Genomic DNA, 18446 nt, shown 5'->3' with positions numbered 1-18446 from the left:
TAACAAGGACAAAACTCATAAGAATTTTTTTTTATAAATTATTGATAACATACAATAGACGCCCCTCTTAATCACTAGAAACAATAACTAAAAAGTTAAAAAGGGTATTAAAGAAGCTGCTCATCCTAGAGAACCTAATGGAATCACAATATCGAATGACATGGCTACTCAGAATGTGGAGGTTAAATCGAACAATCCTCCAATGATTTTAATCGATTTTAACCGATGAATAGATGAGCCTCGTGAACCAGAAGCAAGCATAGAAGCCTATAGTCCCCGTGAGCACAAAGAAGGCATACGAAGCAATGAGCATGTAGCCGAAGTACAAAATCCCAGAAACTGGCTTGGTTATATCCAGTTTCGTGAAGAAGTAAAACATCGCGTATAAGAAGAGGTAGAGTGCAGAAGAGCCTGAGGTCAAATAAGACCTCCACCACCACAAGTAATCTTCACTGCAAAGCTGGAAGTAACACAGCACGATGGTTATCTCAGCACAAGTAACTATAAGTATGATGAAGACCAAGAAGAGGAAGCCGAATATGTAGTAGAACTGGTGAAGCCAAATTGAGGTTAGAATGAAGAAGAGCTCGATGAACACTGCTCCGAAAGGAAGGACTCCGCCAATTAGAATTGAAAAGACTGGGTTCATGTACCACGCTTGTTCTGGGATTTGCCTAGGGATTTTGTTGGTCTTAACAGGGTCCTCAATGGTTGGCTTCTTGAACCCGATATAACTTCCTACAAAGACCAAAGGAACCGAGATACCAAACCAAAGCAAGACAAGGGCAAACATGGTGGTGAAGGGCACAGCACCAGAAGATCTCTCTCCCCATATAAGAGCATTGAGCACAAAGAAGATGGAAAAAACAGTAGCGGGGAATATGAACGCTGTCCTCAGAGCAATTCTCTTCCACTCTGAACCCTTCAACATCTTGTAGAGTCTTGAAGAGGAGTATCCAGCAAAAATGCCCATAAATACCCAAAGAAGGAGCATTGCTGTCATCAATCCTCCTCGGTTTGAGGGGGATAGGAAGCCAAGAACAGCAAACATCATTGTCACAAGTAACATACCAAAGAATTGGACGCCAGTGCCTACATAGACACACAGAAGATCGGAGTTGGATGGAGGCCTGAAGACGTCGCCATGGACTAATTTCCAGCCAGTTTCTTCTTGGGCCTCTTCTTGGGTTTCGAGCTGGTTGTATTTGGAGATGTCTCGGTACAGAGTACGTAACATGATCATGGCCAGCATGCCAGAGAGAAAGAGGACAATCATTAGTGAGTTGACGATGGAGAACCAGTGGATTTGGTCATCATTCATTAGGAGGTAAGTGTCCCACCGGGATGCCCACTTCACATCACTCTCCTGTGAAGAAAAGGGGAAAGGATAAAGATTTAGCATCAAGACATACTACAATATGCCCATTGCCCGTTTTGTGTGTAGATACCTTTTTAGATTATGTGAATACTTGTACTCTTACAATACTTAAAGAAACTAAAACATGTTACTTCATAGAAACTGTGAAGGTTGACTTGGTTACAGGCTAACCAAAATGAGAATTGAGTAATTTCTGGTATCTTTTTATTTATGGTATAATAGTAAAATTTTTATGAACATGGACACTAAGTTATTTTTCTTTCATAAGATATTGATGCTTATCTCTTCACTGAGAACAAACAAAAAACAATATTCTTTGTCAGATGACCCAAGGTCTTTCCTGAAATATATCAGATTCTTTCAATATTCCAGGCTTTGAGAGGATATTTAAATTTTTTGAAAAGGTTACAAAGTAGCAACTGAAGAAGCTAAATATAAACTAGGCAAGGAGACAGGTTATCATAAATAGAGAGAAGGTGTCAAGCTTGGATACTAATATTATCATTAAAGCATTTGCAGTTAATAGTCACACCTGAAATTCAACGTCATAAGTGAATATAATATCTGTCTTCTCTTCCACCTCTTGTGGAAATTCGGAGCCTGTAACTATCCGTTTTGCATGAGGATCACAGGTAATCAGCCTAGTCTTGCCTTCTTCCCAGTCACCTTCATAGTCATGCTTAACACTAGAACATAAATGAAGGAGAGGTAAATAGAGAATACAAGTTTGCAAATAAGTCCCCAACACATATTCAATTCAAGGATAAGAAACTTACCTGAAGGGCTTGACCTCAAATCCCACTATCCTCGCAAGGTCTGTTTCTAAATCCTTGTGATACTTAACAAGAAAGGATAGATGGTTGTGGATAAAATGTTTTTCTTCCTTGCTCTGCAAAAGATTGAGAAGTTTTGCTGCAATCAGTTAACAGATTTTGAAATTATTACAAAATTAATTTTTAAGTATCAGCATGTAATTACTTCAGCATTTTGGCCTTTGAAGCCAACATGAAAGCCATGTTGGTATATCGTTGGAGAATCATGATCCAGTCTTTTGGCAGGAACAACTAGGGGAAGATTGTCAAGGATCCTGTAAATTGTTATGTTGATGCATTTGCATTAGCGATGGATCACAATATCAGTAGAGAGCTTTCTCTCAAAAAAAAAAAAACAGTGGAGAGGCTTATATACATATTAACCCTGTAGTCATCCTCTATCTTTCCCTTAAGTTCCTTTGCTTCTTTTTCATTGGGAGTTACCTTGCAGACAATATGGCACATCTTGGGCTCTCTCATTTCAAACTACACATAAGATTTAAAAGATTAAAATTTACAACTCAGTTAGGAAAAACTATACTACAAAGAGTTAAATTATGCAGAAATTAACTAAGGTGGAACCTAACCACATAGGGAGAGTTTTCAATACGATCACCACGGAGCACTTCCCCAAGGTTTTCGGCACTGTCAATTACAGTCTGTGGCTTACAGTAAGGAAGAGAATAATAAGAATATGGAAGCTGGGTCTTTGTAGAAGTCAGTTTGTTCACTTTCACCGTCAGTGGATCTTTCTGCAGCCAAAACTTACACGCTCAGTACTATAAATTATAAAAGCGCAAGACAAAACTTTGGGGTTAACCATTAGAACATAGAACAATTGATATATTCCAAAGCAATAAAGAAACCTTGGGGAATATAGAATATAGAATAAATGACTAGAATATAGGAAAAAGATTGAGATAATTAGTTATACATTTAAAACATTCCAAAGCAAATAAAGAAATAACAAGATACTTTCAACAACCAATAAAAACTCAGCTGAGTCAAAACTAGTTGTTAATTCTCACTCGCCCAGATATACACATCAAAGAATAGAAAGGAAGTATGATCATCAGGCATTCCATCAAAATATGCATAACGAGACAGAAGAGCCTAAAGACCAACGATAAACAGATAACTGAACTTTTATGTAGGTAAATGCTAAGCTATAAGACAAGTAGACTTAAATTGCCTTCAGCAAATTTATTTGAGCTATGAACATATTTGAAAATCATAGCTCGCTTATAGGCACATTGCATCAAGAGTTCGAAAATCTTGTGTTACTTACGAGTTACAAGGAAACTTCCAGTGACATGGTTCAACATGTTCTTAAAGGTCTGAACTTTATATAATGTAGGAACTAAAACTGAAAGAAAAATAAACTAATAATATAACGGTTAAAGGTGTTCATATTCTGGGGCAGAGCCACATTCATTTGAGGTTCGGCATGTCACCTACCTCAAATCTTAGAAAAAATTTACTTTCTAAATCCGCCAGATAAATCTTATTTTGAAAATACCATATAACGTATAACTAATTGTATCCAAATCCACATAAATTAATACAATTACATATATAACGACCATTTTTGTAGTTTATCCTCTGTTTCTCTGATTCCCTAGTGTTACAATTACAAAAGCCTCCATGAAGTTCTGAATTTTGCATAATGTTTGAATTAAAAATGAAAGAAATGTAAATTAAAAGTAATTATCTGATAATTAGAAGCACTAATTCCCAGTTTTCTTTGAGTCACATACGTCTATTAGTAAGGATGCATAGTCTGCAAGGATTTGTCTTACAGGGGTGCATGATAAGGGTCTGGTACGAATATGATTTAATACAAAGATTCTTAAATTTGGGAATCCGGGGATCTAACTATCAAGTTATACAGTGGGCAAAAAACCTATTAATTCAACAACGTATTGAAGTTCTCAAAATCAATCCAAGGACGTGAAACTACTAATATGTCTCCACGCTTCCCAAATATCACTCGGCATTATACATAATCTGTTCCATACAGATGTACGGAGAGATGCTCGTAGGCCATTTCTTACATGTGAATTCTAAAAAGGAAGAAAGAGCTTTAATCTATCAGCAATTCCGCCAAATACCTGATGAACAACATTACCCTGTTCCCACTTAAATTTCTCTTTCCACAAGCAACTTCTTAGCATAAGATTCATAGGATCCTTCGCTTTGTGTTGGAATACAAGTTTCATCACACTTCCTCAATAAAACCATATCTTTGATAACCAGCATTTTAATATCTTCCCAACCCTCTATTAACGTTCCGATGTACTTATTATTATTATTATTATTACCTTTTCTTCCATAAATACCCCTGAAGATCTCATTTGAAATTTCACTAAACCATTTTCATACAAATTACAATTTACAAGCACATACTACTTAACAATTTAAGCTCAAGAACTACTCTTTTAGTGCTTACCCAGTAGTCTAAATCATGTGCATGTTTTTTTTTTATTTTTATTTTTGTTCCCCCTCCATATCATCCCACACATACATACAGGCTCTGCATCCTAACAATCAAATTCCAAATTTTAAGATGATAATGCAAACTCTAACATGCATGCAATAACTAAGTATAAATCTACCTAAAATAACTCAGTCAGCTCAACAAAGAAGCCATCATTTCTCATCGAATTTCAATTTTTTTGAGGAAAAAAAACACGAATCCGAATAAATAAGTAAAAACTGCAATCTTGCAGTGATGCAGAGCTAACAGCTCGAGATCAACAATGAGAGGGAATGAGAGGTCGACCTTCTGGAAGTCCGCCGGAGCTACGCCGGGGAGATAGAAGCATCCAGCTGGCGCGATGGAGAGCAGGATCGCCATGGCGATCCATGAGAAGATCGGCAGGGGCGGAGAGGCCTCCATTGAACAAGAAGAAGGAAAAGCACCAAATCTAGGGTTTCTAGAGAGAGAGAGAATGAAGAAGAAGAAGAAGAGATCGATATTTGAGATCTCAGTCCCTCCCTCGACTCGAGTCGCTCTCAAATCTCTCCTCTCCTCGAAATCTCTTTCTCCGTTTTATTTCGTTTATATTAATTAATTAGTTGATTAATATCTGAACGTGATGACCCGCATCGAACTGGGGAATCAATAAATAAGAATGCTCCTATACGAGACGATCTACAAATGTCCCTTACGCGCTAAGAGTGATGAGGACACGCGGACGGTGGATGGCTTGGTTCGCATAGGGGCCATCGCGTTGAGAATTCGGCACGGGATTAAATTAAATTTTGTGGGGACGCGGCACTGAGAAGCTCGTGCGCCTCGATCGGCGCTCCCGCGTATCTCTTTGCGGTGAAGAGGGGGGACCCACAGTTCACGAAGCCCACCTCACTACATTAGAAAATTGCTACTTGCCACTGGGCTCCCCCTCACTTTGCACCTCAGATTAATTAGCAATCCGACGTTCTGAATTATGATTAGTGTTTTATTTTGGGCGGTTATACATTTAGGCCCCGTTTGGCAAAGGGTTAATGAAGAGGGGTTAAAGAGAAGGATTAATGTACTTAGCCCATTTGATAATCCGAAGGACTAAATTATTAACCCGTTAAATAAGTTTTATTTTAGCCCTTATGACCAGTTTTAGTGTTTGGGAATAACAATGATTTTGACTATTTTCTTTACAATTAGAAGGGTTAACTCTTATTCCATCTAAATAGGAGTATTAGTAAACCCCTCATTTTGAGGGGTTAACTCATTTTAACCCCTCTAGAGGGGTTAACTTAACCCTTCTATATTTTTTATGTTTGGCAAATTATGGAGGGTTAACTCACTTTAACCCTTATATAAATTTGTTGTGTTTGGCAGGTTAAGAAGGGGTTAAGTCTCCTTAACCCCTCACTTAACCCTTTGCCAAACGGTACCTTACGGGCTAGAGTAAGTACTATGATAAGGGGTTGTTCTTGTTGCACAATTTTATAGAAAAGTTTTCTTAAAATATCTGACAATGATAATTCTGTAATTAAAATTTTTCTGTTGATTTTCGTAAACTGTGTTTGGTTCAAAAAAATACAGAAATATTTTTTATAAAGTACAAAAAAATACCAAAATTTACAGAAATCACTTTACTCTTAAAATGTGCGGAAATCACCCAGAAATCTGACACCAAATTGACACTTTTCTATAAAGTTAATATTTTTCTATAAATTTAGGGTGCGTTTGGTTCTTACAAATTATAGAAAATCTTGATATTTTCTATAAAGTTATGAGCTATTTTCTTGTTTTGAACCAAACAAACAAAGTAAAAAAAACAAAAAAATTGGTAATTTTTGACTTCTCAAAACTTTTCCTATAACTTTTTAAGAAATATAATAAAATCATATTTTGGATGGAAAACATTTCCTATAATTTGTAGAAATTGAACCAACCCCCTAATTGTAACTAGAATGGAATTATTGGTGAAAAGCCCTTAAATATTGAATGAAGCTATATGCTCTTAATATTGACCTTACTGGCATAAATGGCTATTTACTTTGCGTCCTAATTTACCTAACCATCCTCGGGAAAATAGAAAAAAAAAATTTCTTCCTTCATAGTGTTGAAGTTAAAAACAACGACAGATCTAAGGAATTGCTTTTTTAATGTCAGATCAGATGCTATGTATCAGTACCTAATCGAATTAATCAATTTCCGAGGAAATATTAAAATCAATTTTGGGTCAACAAGTATATATATGGTAGCTTGAAAATCAAGATTCTATAGCTAGTTCGCGATGCTAACGAGCGCATAGGAAAATGGGCGAGTTTCTTCTAGAGTTTGCGTGTAATATTATTTTATTTAAACGCTTGGAGAGGTCGCAAGTTAGCATCTTCATCTCGACTATTTATGTAGTTTCACGCGACAAATTTTAAAGCAAGTTGTTTAAAGATCCAAGGGCCTTTTTATCAAACATTAAAGAAAATTAGCTAAAGAAGTCATGGCCACCACAGACAACATTGAACCCAAAAGACCAGTTCCCCCTTTAGCAAGAACCCTGCTTTTTGGCACGCGCCTTAGCGCGCGCCTCAACTCGCGCAGGAGAGGGGGGTGGGACCCACTGGAATGGTTTCTCTGAAGTAAATATGACCAGGATGGTTTCTCTGAAGCAGATAGTTTTCGTACGTGGACACTGTAAGCAGTCATTAGATATTGGGATCATCTACTAATGCATAGTGTTCCTAATATCTCCTAATAAAGAGATCTTAGCCTTTGATTTATCAATCGAATGCCAAGATCTCATCCTTATCCTCCCCCTACTTTTGCTCATGATAAATCAAAGGCCATGATCCCATTAGGAGATATTAGGAACCTCCTCATTAGTAGAGGATCCCAATCCAGTCATTAGCGGCCACCCCTGAGAGCAAAAGCACAAGGTGAAGGACAGAACCGCCCTCGATGTTGTATTCGTTGACGGTCTTGTCACCTGCCAGCTGCTTGCCTGCATAAATAAGCCTGGAAAAACACATTGACAGAAATCAGAACAAGCAGCTAGAATGCGATTTAGTAAACTGCAAGGCATATTTTAAGCACATTAATCATAACTGACTGCCAAAGAGTTTGGCATCATCCATTTCAAACAAGAGCAGAGCCCATATTAGCACCAAAGCTCAAAGTTAAATAAGATAGGTTGGCTGGTTGCGGATGCATGCTTTATCAAACAAAGTCGAAAGGTAGTAAAAGAATTCTTCCCCAGCGAGAGATCTCAAACTATAAGTAATGATGAGTATAGACTAAGATTGGTATACTCCTATCTTAGTTTTGATGTATCATGGCAGCTTTAATGCCTACAGACAGACAATATAGTCTCAATGCTAAAAAAAGAACAAGACATAACAAGATTGGCTATAGATAAGCGTAGTGCAAGTAACTAAATGACAAAATATGTTATGTCTAGCAAACCAAAAAATAAATAAGTTGAAGTCAAATAAAAAAAGTTGAAGTGAAAGGTGGATCCGATTAGCGAAATGGTTTCCGAACAACGAGAACTATAAAATCAAAGGTAGTAAAACTTCACCGATGTTATAAAAGCTTGCTTTCAACTAGATAATAGCTTATAGAACCACAAGTGCGTTTTTTTAATGTTTATTTTTATTTTATTTTGGGTTAAAAATCATGAAACATATGAAATCATAGGTTTAGCAAAATAGCTCATACTTTCATAGATTATAAGCATTTAAGCGGAAACATAATATATGCGATCTTTTTAACATAATAAACTAGAATGCAACCTCTTTCGAATTTGTTAAAACATATAGGAATGCAACGACTTCTCCAGAAAACAATTTGTGAGATTTTGGAGAGCTTATCTATAAAACAAGTCAGAAAAGTGTGTATCAACAAAAACCTACATGCAAATGAAGTAAAAACTTAAAGGTACCCCAATATTTTTAAAGTTTCCCAGCCCAATGGAAACCTAAAATGATGCAAGACTATCCTCAACCGTTGATCCTGAATTTTATAATTTACTAGAACCTTTTTTTATTTTAGTAATATTTGATGTAATCTCCAAATTTAGGTAAAGATCTCCTTAGGATTTGATTTAGGATTTTTATGATCTTCGAGACTTATTTTTTTTAGAGTTATTTCCTTTTTATTAGGATTTGGTTAGGATTTTAATTTCCTTTCCGTATTTAGTTTTTTCCCTCTATAAGTAAGGTTGTCATCCTTCATGGGGGATTAGAAAATGATTAATAAAAAATTAAGTAATGATTTTGAGCACGTGAATTGCTTGTTGGCATGTGAAGTGTCTTTAGGGTGTGAAGCCCTTTAGGTGTGAGGCCCCTAGGTTTGAGGCCTAGCTATTATCTATCAAAATACTATTTCCTTTCATTATCCTTCTTTTTATCGATCCCTCTAAAAGAATCCACAACATTCAACCCTAGCCAAATACCCGAAGAAACCCTAAAACCCCAACAGCAGAGTACTGTGGAAATCCAGACTGATTTATTGTTCTCCTCTTCTTCTACATGATCAGTATTATGAAAAACAGTAAATTAGACTGGATCGGCTGACTGGTGTTCAGTTACAAGCAAGAGGAGAAAGTCAGAGGTTAAGATTCATAACTAAAGATGAACGTACACAGAACTATAATGAGAGAACAAGAACTGTATTTTTTTTAAAATGAAGAATACCTCTGTTGCACAGGTGGAATCCCTTCCTTCTCCTCAACCCGCTCCTTGATCCTGTCAACAGTATCAGGGGTCCCAAATTTGCACACTTTTTCTGACCGTAACAAGGGGAGAGGTTCTCAGCAATGTACATGGATGCATCGTCATTAGGTCAAAAGCACCTGGCTATCTACATATAAATCATCATTAGATCGGTCTACACAATCTCACTGGACATCAAAAACTAACCAGTTTCCATCCATTTAGCAACAATTAAGCTAACCCCGACACCCACAAACTCCATTGAAAAATAAACTTAAAAGCAAAAAAATCAAAAGGTGAAAGGCTATTCAATGAATGATCGAAGTAATCAAAGATCAAGCGGTAACGACCTAGCTCGCTCACTTATGATGCCACGGTTAGCAACTCGCGATGCGATCGATAGAAAAATTAATTTCACGGGTACAACATGATGGCATCGAGTCAACATAAGAAAGATCACCAAGAGGAGGACGTTGCTCATCTCAACATCAGGAAGTTCAAGCTTTAAGAGGTCGGTGATTGGGTGCAGTTAACAAATATCTTTACAACCTTATACGGTTCAAAAATTACGAGAGCACGCCTAAAACTCCACTACTATAATGGATATGATCAAACGATATATCATCTCACTCAGGGTTGACAGAACAATGATCGATCCAACAATAATTCAAACAAAAACTTCAAGAAATAAGAGAAATAAAGAATCTAATGCACAAATCATAGCGGTCAAGCTCTTAGTAATAATGAGATCTTCCTTCCATGTATCACGATGCATAAATTCATCAAGTGAACAACTTTATAAGCAAACTCTATGAATAACTTCCTACGACTCACTCAGATCTTACTTTAATTATCCTAATGGATACAATTTAAATATAAAAACTTTATTTGTGCACAATAAAATCAAATTTTATTCCCCAAGAATAGTCAGAACATGTCTAAAAACAACTAGAGAGAAAAACAAACACATAACGAGCTAAAACAATCACATATGTTCCATATGACTTAGGAACTCTTTTGCGGGCAATACTTTAGTCATTGGATCTGCAATCATAAGCTCGGTATTAATGTGTTGAATAGACACAATGTTTTGTTTCACATTCTCTCTAACACTAAGACACAATACTTTGTTTCACATTCTCTCTAACACTAAGATACTTTACGTCGATATGCTTGTTTTAGCTTTTCACTTTTATTATTTTTGGAGAATAGAACAACTGTTAAATTATCATAATAGATCGTCATAAGCCTCACAATAGAATCGACAACTTTGAGACCTGAGATAAAGTTTCTCAATCATAATGCCTGTGTAGGGCTTCATAGCACGTAATAAACTCTGCCTCCATGGTAGATTAAGCAACAATTGTTTGCTTAATACTCCTGCAAGATATAGCCCCTCCCGCAAGAAGGAAGACATATCCTGAAGTAGATTTTCTTGTTCTATGCATCCAGCAAAGTTTGAATTTGAATAACCGACCATCTCGAAATGATCAGTATGATTGTAAGTCAGTCTGCAATCCTTGGCTCCCTTCAGATATCTCATGACTCTTTTAGCAGCCCTCCAATGTTCCATACCAGGATTACTCTGACATCTACGTAAAAATCCTACTACAAATCTGATGTCAGGTCGTGTGCAAACTTGTGCATACATCAAGCTACCCACGGCAGATGCATACCTTATGCTCTTCATATGTTCCTTTTCTAGTTCATTTTGTGGACAATGATCTTGACTGAGTTTATCCCCTTTGATGATAGGTGCTGACATGGACGCACAATATTTTATTCTGAATCTCTCTAATACCTTTTCAATGTAGACCCTTTGAGATAGTCCTAAAGTTCTTTTAGATCTATCTTTGTGAATTTCTACGTCAATGACATAAGAAGCTTCACCTAAATCTTTCATTTTAAAGTTTTTAGAGAGGAATTGTTTTGTTTCATGTAACAAACCTAAATCGCTGCTTGCATGTAGAATATCATCCACATATAAGATTAGAAATATAACCTAAAAAACTATCAAAATGAAATCGAGTAATAAAGTTTAGTAAAAAAAAATTAAAAATACTTAATCATAATAGCGCATAAAACCTAGTATAGTACAACACGGATTGTGATCCTCTACTAATGGATCCTCTACTAATATCTCCTAATAAAGAGATTTTTGCCTTTGATTTATCAATCAAAGGCCAAGATCTCCTCATGAACAAAAGCAGGGGGACCCCCTACTTTTGCTCATGATGAGATCTTGGCTTTTGATTGATAAATGAAAGGCTAAGATTCTATTAGGAGATATTAGAAAGCTCCTCATTAGTAGAGGATCTCAATCCGTACAACACAACACAACAGAGCATAGTAATCCCCCAATCATATAATAAAGATGCACGCTAGACTTGCACGTGGCGCAGTTGGGAAACCAAATCAAAGTTATTTGTGGCGAGGCCAGATTCAAACGGACCGGGTCAGAAGTAACCCGGCCCAACCCAATTACGGACCTCCGCTATTAAACCCCCCAACCCATTCGAGGTCTAGCTCTAAAACCCTAACGACGCCGCTCTCATCCTCGCTCGCTCCTCCGATCATTTCTCCTCGTCTCGATCGGATTCAGCGATGGAATTCTGGGGTAATTTCCTCTCTCTCTCTCTCCCTCTCCGTCCATGTTTCGATTTTGTTCCCATCGATCGCTTGTTTGATGATCGAATCGAATGATTGCTAGGGTTTTAGGTTATATCTCATTAGCCCACAGATTTCTTAAACCTTTTGTTGATGCTACTGCTTGTCCCCAAACTAGGGCTTGGGTTTCAGATTTTACATTTGTAGATCTTGTTGATTCTTTCGGTGCTTGAATGGGCTTCTTTCCTCAAACTTAGGGTTTACGATTTTGTGGCGGCGCGGCTGCCGAGATTAGATGGCATTTGGCCCTGCCTAATGCAATTTGATTTGTTAAAACCTCTTATGTATTCCGAAAATAACTAATTCAGGCTATTGTGTCTTGGTTACTTGCAAAGGCAGACTTTATGTTGATGTTTAATCGAATATGTTGACCGTACCCCGTACTGTCTTTTGGTCGTACGTTTAGACACTAAATCGTGCCATCAAACAAGTTAAAGCTGTTTCCAGAGCTTAACATCTGATAGAATCCACCAGTGGTTGCAAGAAGCATGTAATAGATGGTCAACGTGCTCGTGGGTAGTTGGGTAGCTGGCTATTTTCGTAAACCTTCACATTGTTCTAATCCACCAGTGCTTGCTGTTGTTGTTCTTACGTTAAAAAAAAAAGCTTTGTCTGAAAGCAAATTTAGCCTAGTGTACTTTGTTAACCGGTTTTGGACGCCGAAGTGCATTCGATGCATCTATTTTTCCTAACTTGTTAGCTACTATTTCCAGGTGCTGAAGTCAAGTCTGGCGAGAGTGTTAAGTACGATGCTGAAGAAGATAAGCTTCTGCACCTCTCACAGGTGAAACCCACTCTTGATTTGTCTTTGACTAGTCAAATGGCCTCGCATTTCTTAACTTCCATCTGTCTCATGCAGGCTTCCCTTGGAGAATTAAAGGGCAAAGAAAATGTGACTGTCCATGTGAAGGTTAATGATAAGAAGTTTGTTATTGGAACTCTCTCTGCGGAGAAATGTGCCCAGTTACAGTTTGATTTAGTTTTCGATAAAGATTTTGAGTTATCTCACACTTCAAAGAATACCAGTGTCCATTTTTGCGGTTATAAAAGTGCTCTGCCTGAGGAATATCCTTTTATCATGTCCTTTATTTGCTTTCTGCATCCTTAGTATACAATGTTAATTTCTTAAATTTTAAATTGTATTTCCTTGACTGTTTCTGTCTCTGTTCCACATCCGACAATGAAGAATTTTCTGGTGAGTATTTTAACTCTAACTCTCTCTCTACATATATATATATATATATATATATATATATATATATATACCTTTATACTTTTCTTTTCATGTCTCTCATCATATTTCTCTTGGCTTTCTAGAGGGGGAATCGGACGAGGAAGAAGTTCCTGTTGTTCAAAATGCAAATGGTACCTTATGCTTTTAGTATTAATTTTATACACAGTGTGATTACGGGCTATGTGCAATTTGTATTCTGACCCTTTAACTGTGTTTTCTGTTGACTATTAGGTCACTTTCATTAACATAGACATCTCTGCACTATCCAATGAATGTTAATTCCAAATTTATTTTGAACGAAGCATCTCGTGAACCTTGATTTGTGAGACTATTGTTCTGGACTAGGATTTTTTATATAAAATCTTGTATTGCTTCGGTTATGTCATTACTCTTTGAACAGTCTGATTTTCAAGGCAAGTTATGAAAGTTTTATTCAATTACGCCATGTGAAGTGCCATAGTGTGAAATTTGCTCCATGAAGATGTAACCGAGCTTTAGTAGTTTTGGTATTCTGTGCCTATTTGATTCTTGAGCAGCAACTTTTGTTAAACATTCCCTGCTCTTCACAGCTAGCACAACTGCCATGTGCTTTGGTTATAAAGAAATAACAATGAAACTTTTGACAATATGCATTCTTATAGATTCATTCTTAAGAATTAAATTGAAATTCTTTATTAATAATACAACAACAAGAACCTTGTGAAAAATGGTTAGTTAGGTTTGTTTTTCTTGACATAATATATGATCACGCCTGAGTGAAACTTGTTTATTCATCACTTTCAAAACCTTTTGGTACTTTCTAGTTCTAATAAAAACACAGCTGTATCTTTCTTTAAATATTGTTTTTGTGAAATCATTCAATACCGTCAGGATATTCTCTTGCATTGTAGGATGGTGTAGAGATCAATGCAGTTATATGTACATAACTCATGGTTACTAAAACAGTTTATGGTTCTAGTGGCTCCATCTAGGTAGAGTTTATCCGAAATTAGAAAATTGAATATTCAACTTGGTAACCAGTTTTATTCTATGTTAGAAACTTGAATATTCACCTTCGTAACCAATATTTTGTGCTCTCAATTGCTTTTGGCTCAGTCTTGAACCCTATTACTGGTTTTAACATAGTGATACTATCAGTATCCTCATGAGAAGTTTTTGATAAGGCATGCATCAACTATAAGTGGCATAAGGGACACTTCTCTAATCTAGTATTTGTTGGATCTTACTTAGCATCTTTGTTCAGTTTTATACCCTTTTCTATTATTATGCTAATTATAGTGATTTTTATTGCTTGTTAAATGCTACCAAATTTATCATCATAATGTGTAATGTTTACCTCTCAGTATTTTATATGACTTTGAGGCCTTGCTCCACTTTAATGCAATTTCCTGTGGATTATTATTGTATTGCTATCTTTCTTTCTATTATAAACATGTGAGTTCTGGTTAATCTTAGCCTCTGTTACCCTTATACCATGTTTTGATTTTGTCATATGTTTGATTCACTTCTAAATTTCTTTGATAGGCAAACCTGTGGTCAAGCAAGAACAAGGAAAATATGGTGCAGGAAAGGCCAATGCAGTCAAAGAGGACAATTCAGTTGCTAAAAAGGCAAAAAAAGCTGAACCGGCTAAAGTCGATAAGCCAAAGGTAGAGGATGAAGATGAGGACGATGATGATGATGATGAGGATGATTCTGACGAAGAATCTGATGATGACGAGGTGCGTGTAAAGGAATTTCATTTTTCATTTTACCTTGATTTTGTTATTTTGGATTTTATTATATTCAATTTGTGAGAAATATAGCTACTATGAAGATGATTAACAAATAAATGATTTTAACAAGGATACAAATTGCATATTGTAACTACAAGATTGTCATGTTGTGGAGTCTACTGCTATTCCAAGGACGAAGACTTTAAGATGGTAAACTGCATGTAATAAGTATGAATTTTGCTTGCTATTTATGCTGGTTTTTTGGGGACATGTCGCATTGTATCCACGATAAATAGAGTTACTAGAGGAATGATGCTGAATGGTACGTGGCAGTGTATATAGTAATTATAATATTTGAATGCTACAGATTTTGTGATTCCATGTCAGAGTAGACCGATGCTTTTACCTTGTGAGGAAGTTTCATTCCCTACAATACTTTCCCAGTATCCTTTTGGAAACAGTAAATTTGAGTTTGGACATCACTAATCATAGGACTTTTAAGGTCAAAAGTGGTCCTAGTTTATTCAACTTAATGCAAGAGTTTTCTTTAAGGGTATTGCAAGTGCTGTTTAATTTTAAGGAATCAAATCCTAGTGGCCCATTGTTTGATCGCCTTAACAAGTATTATCTTCCATGCGTTATGTGTTATCCTCCATGCCCTAATATGACAATTTGAATAAACTTTGAATTAAATCCCCAAACAGGATCTGACAGCAGCAATGAGCGACAGTGATGATGAAGATGATACAGATGAGGATGAGAGCTCCGAAGAGGAAGATGAGGCTACTCCTAAGAAGGTAAGAGGATGATCTAATGCATTTGTAAGATCTCTGGCTCTGTTTATGGACAATTTTCTCAGTTTTGTGTCCTTACTGTAGGCTACAACTGGCAAGCGACCTGCTGAATCTGCTTCCAAGACTCCTGTTCCGGAGAAGAAGGCTAAAGTTGTTACCCCAGCTAAAGGACAGAAATCAGGTTTGTTTGTCTTTTAATTTTTTAGAAGTTTTGGAATATTTTTCCTTTCATCACCCTTTAGTGCACTAATTGGACCCCCATTTTGAGTAGGTTAGAATTTTACAGTTGGTTTCAGTTTGTGAAATTAAGAATCAGTTGATTGTGATTTAAACTTTTTGACTGAGGGGATTAAATCCTATGAACTATAATTTTCTTGTTGGATGTTATTAGATTTTTCTTTGGTGCAACCAACATGATTATTGTATTTGATTTCTGAGAGTGAATTTGTTGAGTTCCAACCCTCAGTAAATGGACAACTGGAGTTTAGGTTTAGAAATACTTGCTAAAGATGAAATTCAACCACGTATCGAGCTCTGAACCTTGATTCCTTTCTATTGAGATGGCGGACCAAAACAAGAGATTAAAAGTACTCGATTTGCATTTCCTTGTGACCAAATTGATCCTTAGCTCTCTGCTCACTTGTATGCAGGTGGTGATGGAAAGAAGAATGTGCACATTGCAACTCCTCATCCTGCCAAGCAAGCTGGGAAGACACCTGGAAACAGTGACAAGTCAAAGCAGAAGTCTCCTAAGTCAGCTGGTTCTGTCACTTGCAAGTCATGCAGCAGGTATCCCGTTGTCCACACCAAATATTTTATGTACTACTACTTTTGATGTTTCATTCTCGAGAGTATTTTCATTTACAATGCCCCCTTTATTCCTCGAGTATTGGATTCTATGGTAGCCGAGTTTCTAAATATAGCACTGTTTGTTTATGCCCAGGACTTTCAATTCTGACACTGCTCTTGAATCTCATACAAAAGCCAAGCATGGTTGAACAGGGGTGGCAAGACAAGTCCACTAGTTTTGTAGTTGCTGGGCATCAGCAGCAGACTTGGAAGTGGCGGTTGAGACGCAAAATTGCATTTTGTTTGTGCTGGTCTTTGTTGCAATCAGATGGACGTGACTATTTTATGCTAGCACTTTTAGATTGGCTTTCCTTTTTCAGTTAATTAACTATGAGGTGTTACTTAGAACCAGAAGCATATTGTGCATGGTCTCTATATGGTTAATTAACTATGATGGTGATATTCGCGTGCACTTATGTTTTTAGTTCTATATGTTGTTTATTTCCGTATGAGCTTTTGTTTCTCTTCTAAATTACTCTCCCAGTCTCTTGGCTTGAGAGTTGCAAATCTGCTAGTTTTGTTTAATTTTGAGCGTTGTTCATCTGATCTGCACGAAAAAGGTATATGGCATAAAAAAGGACGTGACATCAACCAAAAGCTGATTGTGAAGAAAGTTCCCCTCTGCACCTGCGATGGGAACAACTATGTTCTTGAAGAATATCTACAAGAAAAACTCGAAAGATAACTAAACTGTGATGACCTCTCTAAGCTGGAACCGGAGACCTACTTAGAACTCCCACTGCATTCTTCACCTCTCCAACGTCGATATCTATCAACTTCCCCGTCTTTGACGAAACAACTACGCATCTCTTATCTTCTGCACTGGGAACAAACAGCCTCCCCTTCACCTCAGAAGAAAACAATGCGACGCTGCAAAAATCAACCCAACAAGAAGCAATTAAAGACGTACGTATTCATTCAATCACGAATTCAACCCAAATAACGATAAAACGCTCTACCTCTGCTTCCCACGAGCGTTTGCGAGCTGCAGCGCTGCTGTGTTCGTGGCGATCACCCCAGCTGAATCGTCGATGAGCGCAGCGAGCTGATGATATGGGAGTTCAAGGAGAACAAGGGGAGGAATAGGTTGCTGTTAAGTGTCCATAAAATATGTTTTACGGAGTAAAATTTAAGCTAGCATATGATATTTAGACCTGGCCTGGCGTTGAGATGAATAGAACGGTGGAATCCTCTCCTACTGCTTCCTCGACGTCTTCTCTCTCTTTCTCATGTGGGATCACAAACACAGGCTTCACTCCCCTGTTTACCCACAAAGCACAAACTTTCATGCGACGCCGAACTTATATTTGTTCAATGTCATGCTGGAAAACTACGCGACCGACCGATATATGTTTCCTATTTGGCTTTACTTACCTCAACTCCTCTGCTATTTCAGCCCACACCCGAATAGGCAACAAGCTGTCCGTATCCCCCTTAGACCGCATGTTAGCAACGGAATCAGATTCAATACCATGGATCACGACGTACTCCCCTTTTTCTGCTCCTGCCTTCTTATACTTCGCCTCGACGTATTCTCTAAGCTTCTTCGATATCGACACTTTAAGGGGCGGTACGGGTTGTCTCGGCACGTTACGTGCAGGCCGTCCTAGCCAATCGATCATCTCATCGTACCTGTTTCATTAAAAAGAAGATAACAAAACAATAAGTTTTTTTTAATTTTCGTAAAATCAAGTGAGCATCAGAGTTGGACATTTGACAGGCGTACATGTTGTATCCGCCTTCTGAGAGATTGAGGCTTGGAGCGGTGAATGTTTCGGATAGAAATAGGCCGGCGCCTGCTGCATTGACATTCGGGTAGATGTAGCTCACCCTATC

The 18446-nt window shown here is 37.2% G+C and overlaps 3 protein-coding genes across 3 annotated transcripts in view; 1 reads left to right on the top strand and 2 right to left on the bottom strand.

Moving 5' to 3' along the window:
* Positions 1-5228, bottom strand: LOC109844892 (transmembrane 9 superfamily member 8-like). The gene is made up of 7 exons (XM_020414065.1): positions 4973-5228; positions 2778-2942; positions 2567-2676; positions 2357-2465; positions 2155-2267; positions 1911-2064; positions 1-1366 (listed from the first exon to the last, which is right to left on the bottom strand). Exons 1-7 carry the CDS (start codon positions 5087-5089, stop codon positions 209-211), a joined length of 1926 nt encoding a protein of 641 aa, XP_020269654.1. The 5' UTR covers positions 5090-5228; the 3' UTR covers positions 1-208.
* LOC109844883 (histone deacetylase HDT2-like) lies at positions 11865-17034 on the top strand. Its single transcript, XM_020414055.1, has 10 exons — positions 11865-11968; positions 12732-12802; positions 12878-13083; positions 13191-13213; positions 13336-13383; positions 14777-14973; positions 15672-15764; positions 15846-15942; positions 16412-16550; positions 16705-17034. Exons 1-10 carry the CDS (start codon positions 11956-11958, stop codon positions 16757-16759), a joined length of 942 nt encoding a protein of 313 aa, XP_020269644.1. The 5' UTR covers positions 11865-11955; the 3' UTR covers positions 16760-17034.
* Positions 17159-18446, bottom strand: part of LOC109844865 (photosynthetic NDH subunit of subcomplex B 1, chloroplastic) — a 2468-nt gene continuing 1180 nt past the window's right edge. The window contains 5 exon segments of the mRNA XM_020414036.1: positions 17159-17480; positions 17570-17655; positions 17765-17870; positions 17985-18242; positions 18337-18446. The exon segment at positions 18337-18446 is cut by the window's right edge and continues 8 nt beyond it. Of these exon segments, the coding sequence (XP_020269625.1) occupies positions 17315-17480; positions 17570-17655; positions 17765-17870; positions 17985-18242; positions 18337-18446 (726 nt within the window). The 3' untranslated portion in view covers positions 17159-17314.

The sequence above is a fragment of the Asparagus officinalis genome, chromosome 1 (genome assembly GCF_001876935.1).
Source record: "Asparagus officinalis chromosome 1, Aspof.V1, whole genome shotgun sequence".
In the NCBI taxonomy this organism is placed as follows: domain Eukaryota; kingdom Viridiplantae; phylum Streptophyta; class Magnoliopsida; order Asparagales; family Asparagaceae; genus Asparagus; species Asparagus officinalis.
This window is presented reverse-complemented; position numbering and strand designations above follow the sequence as displayed.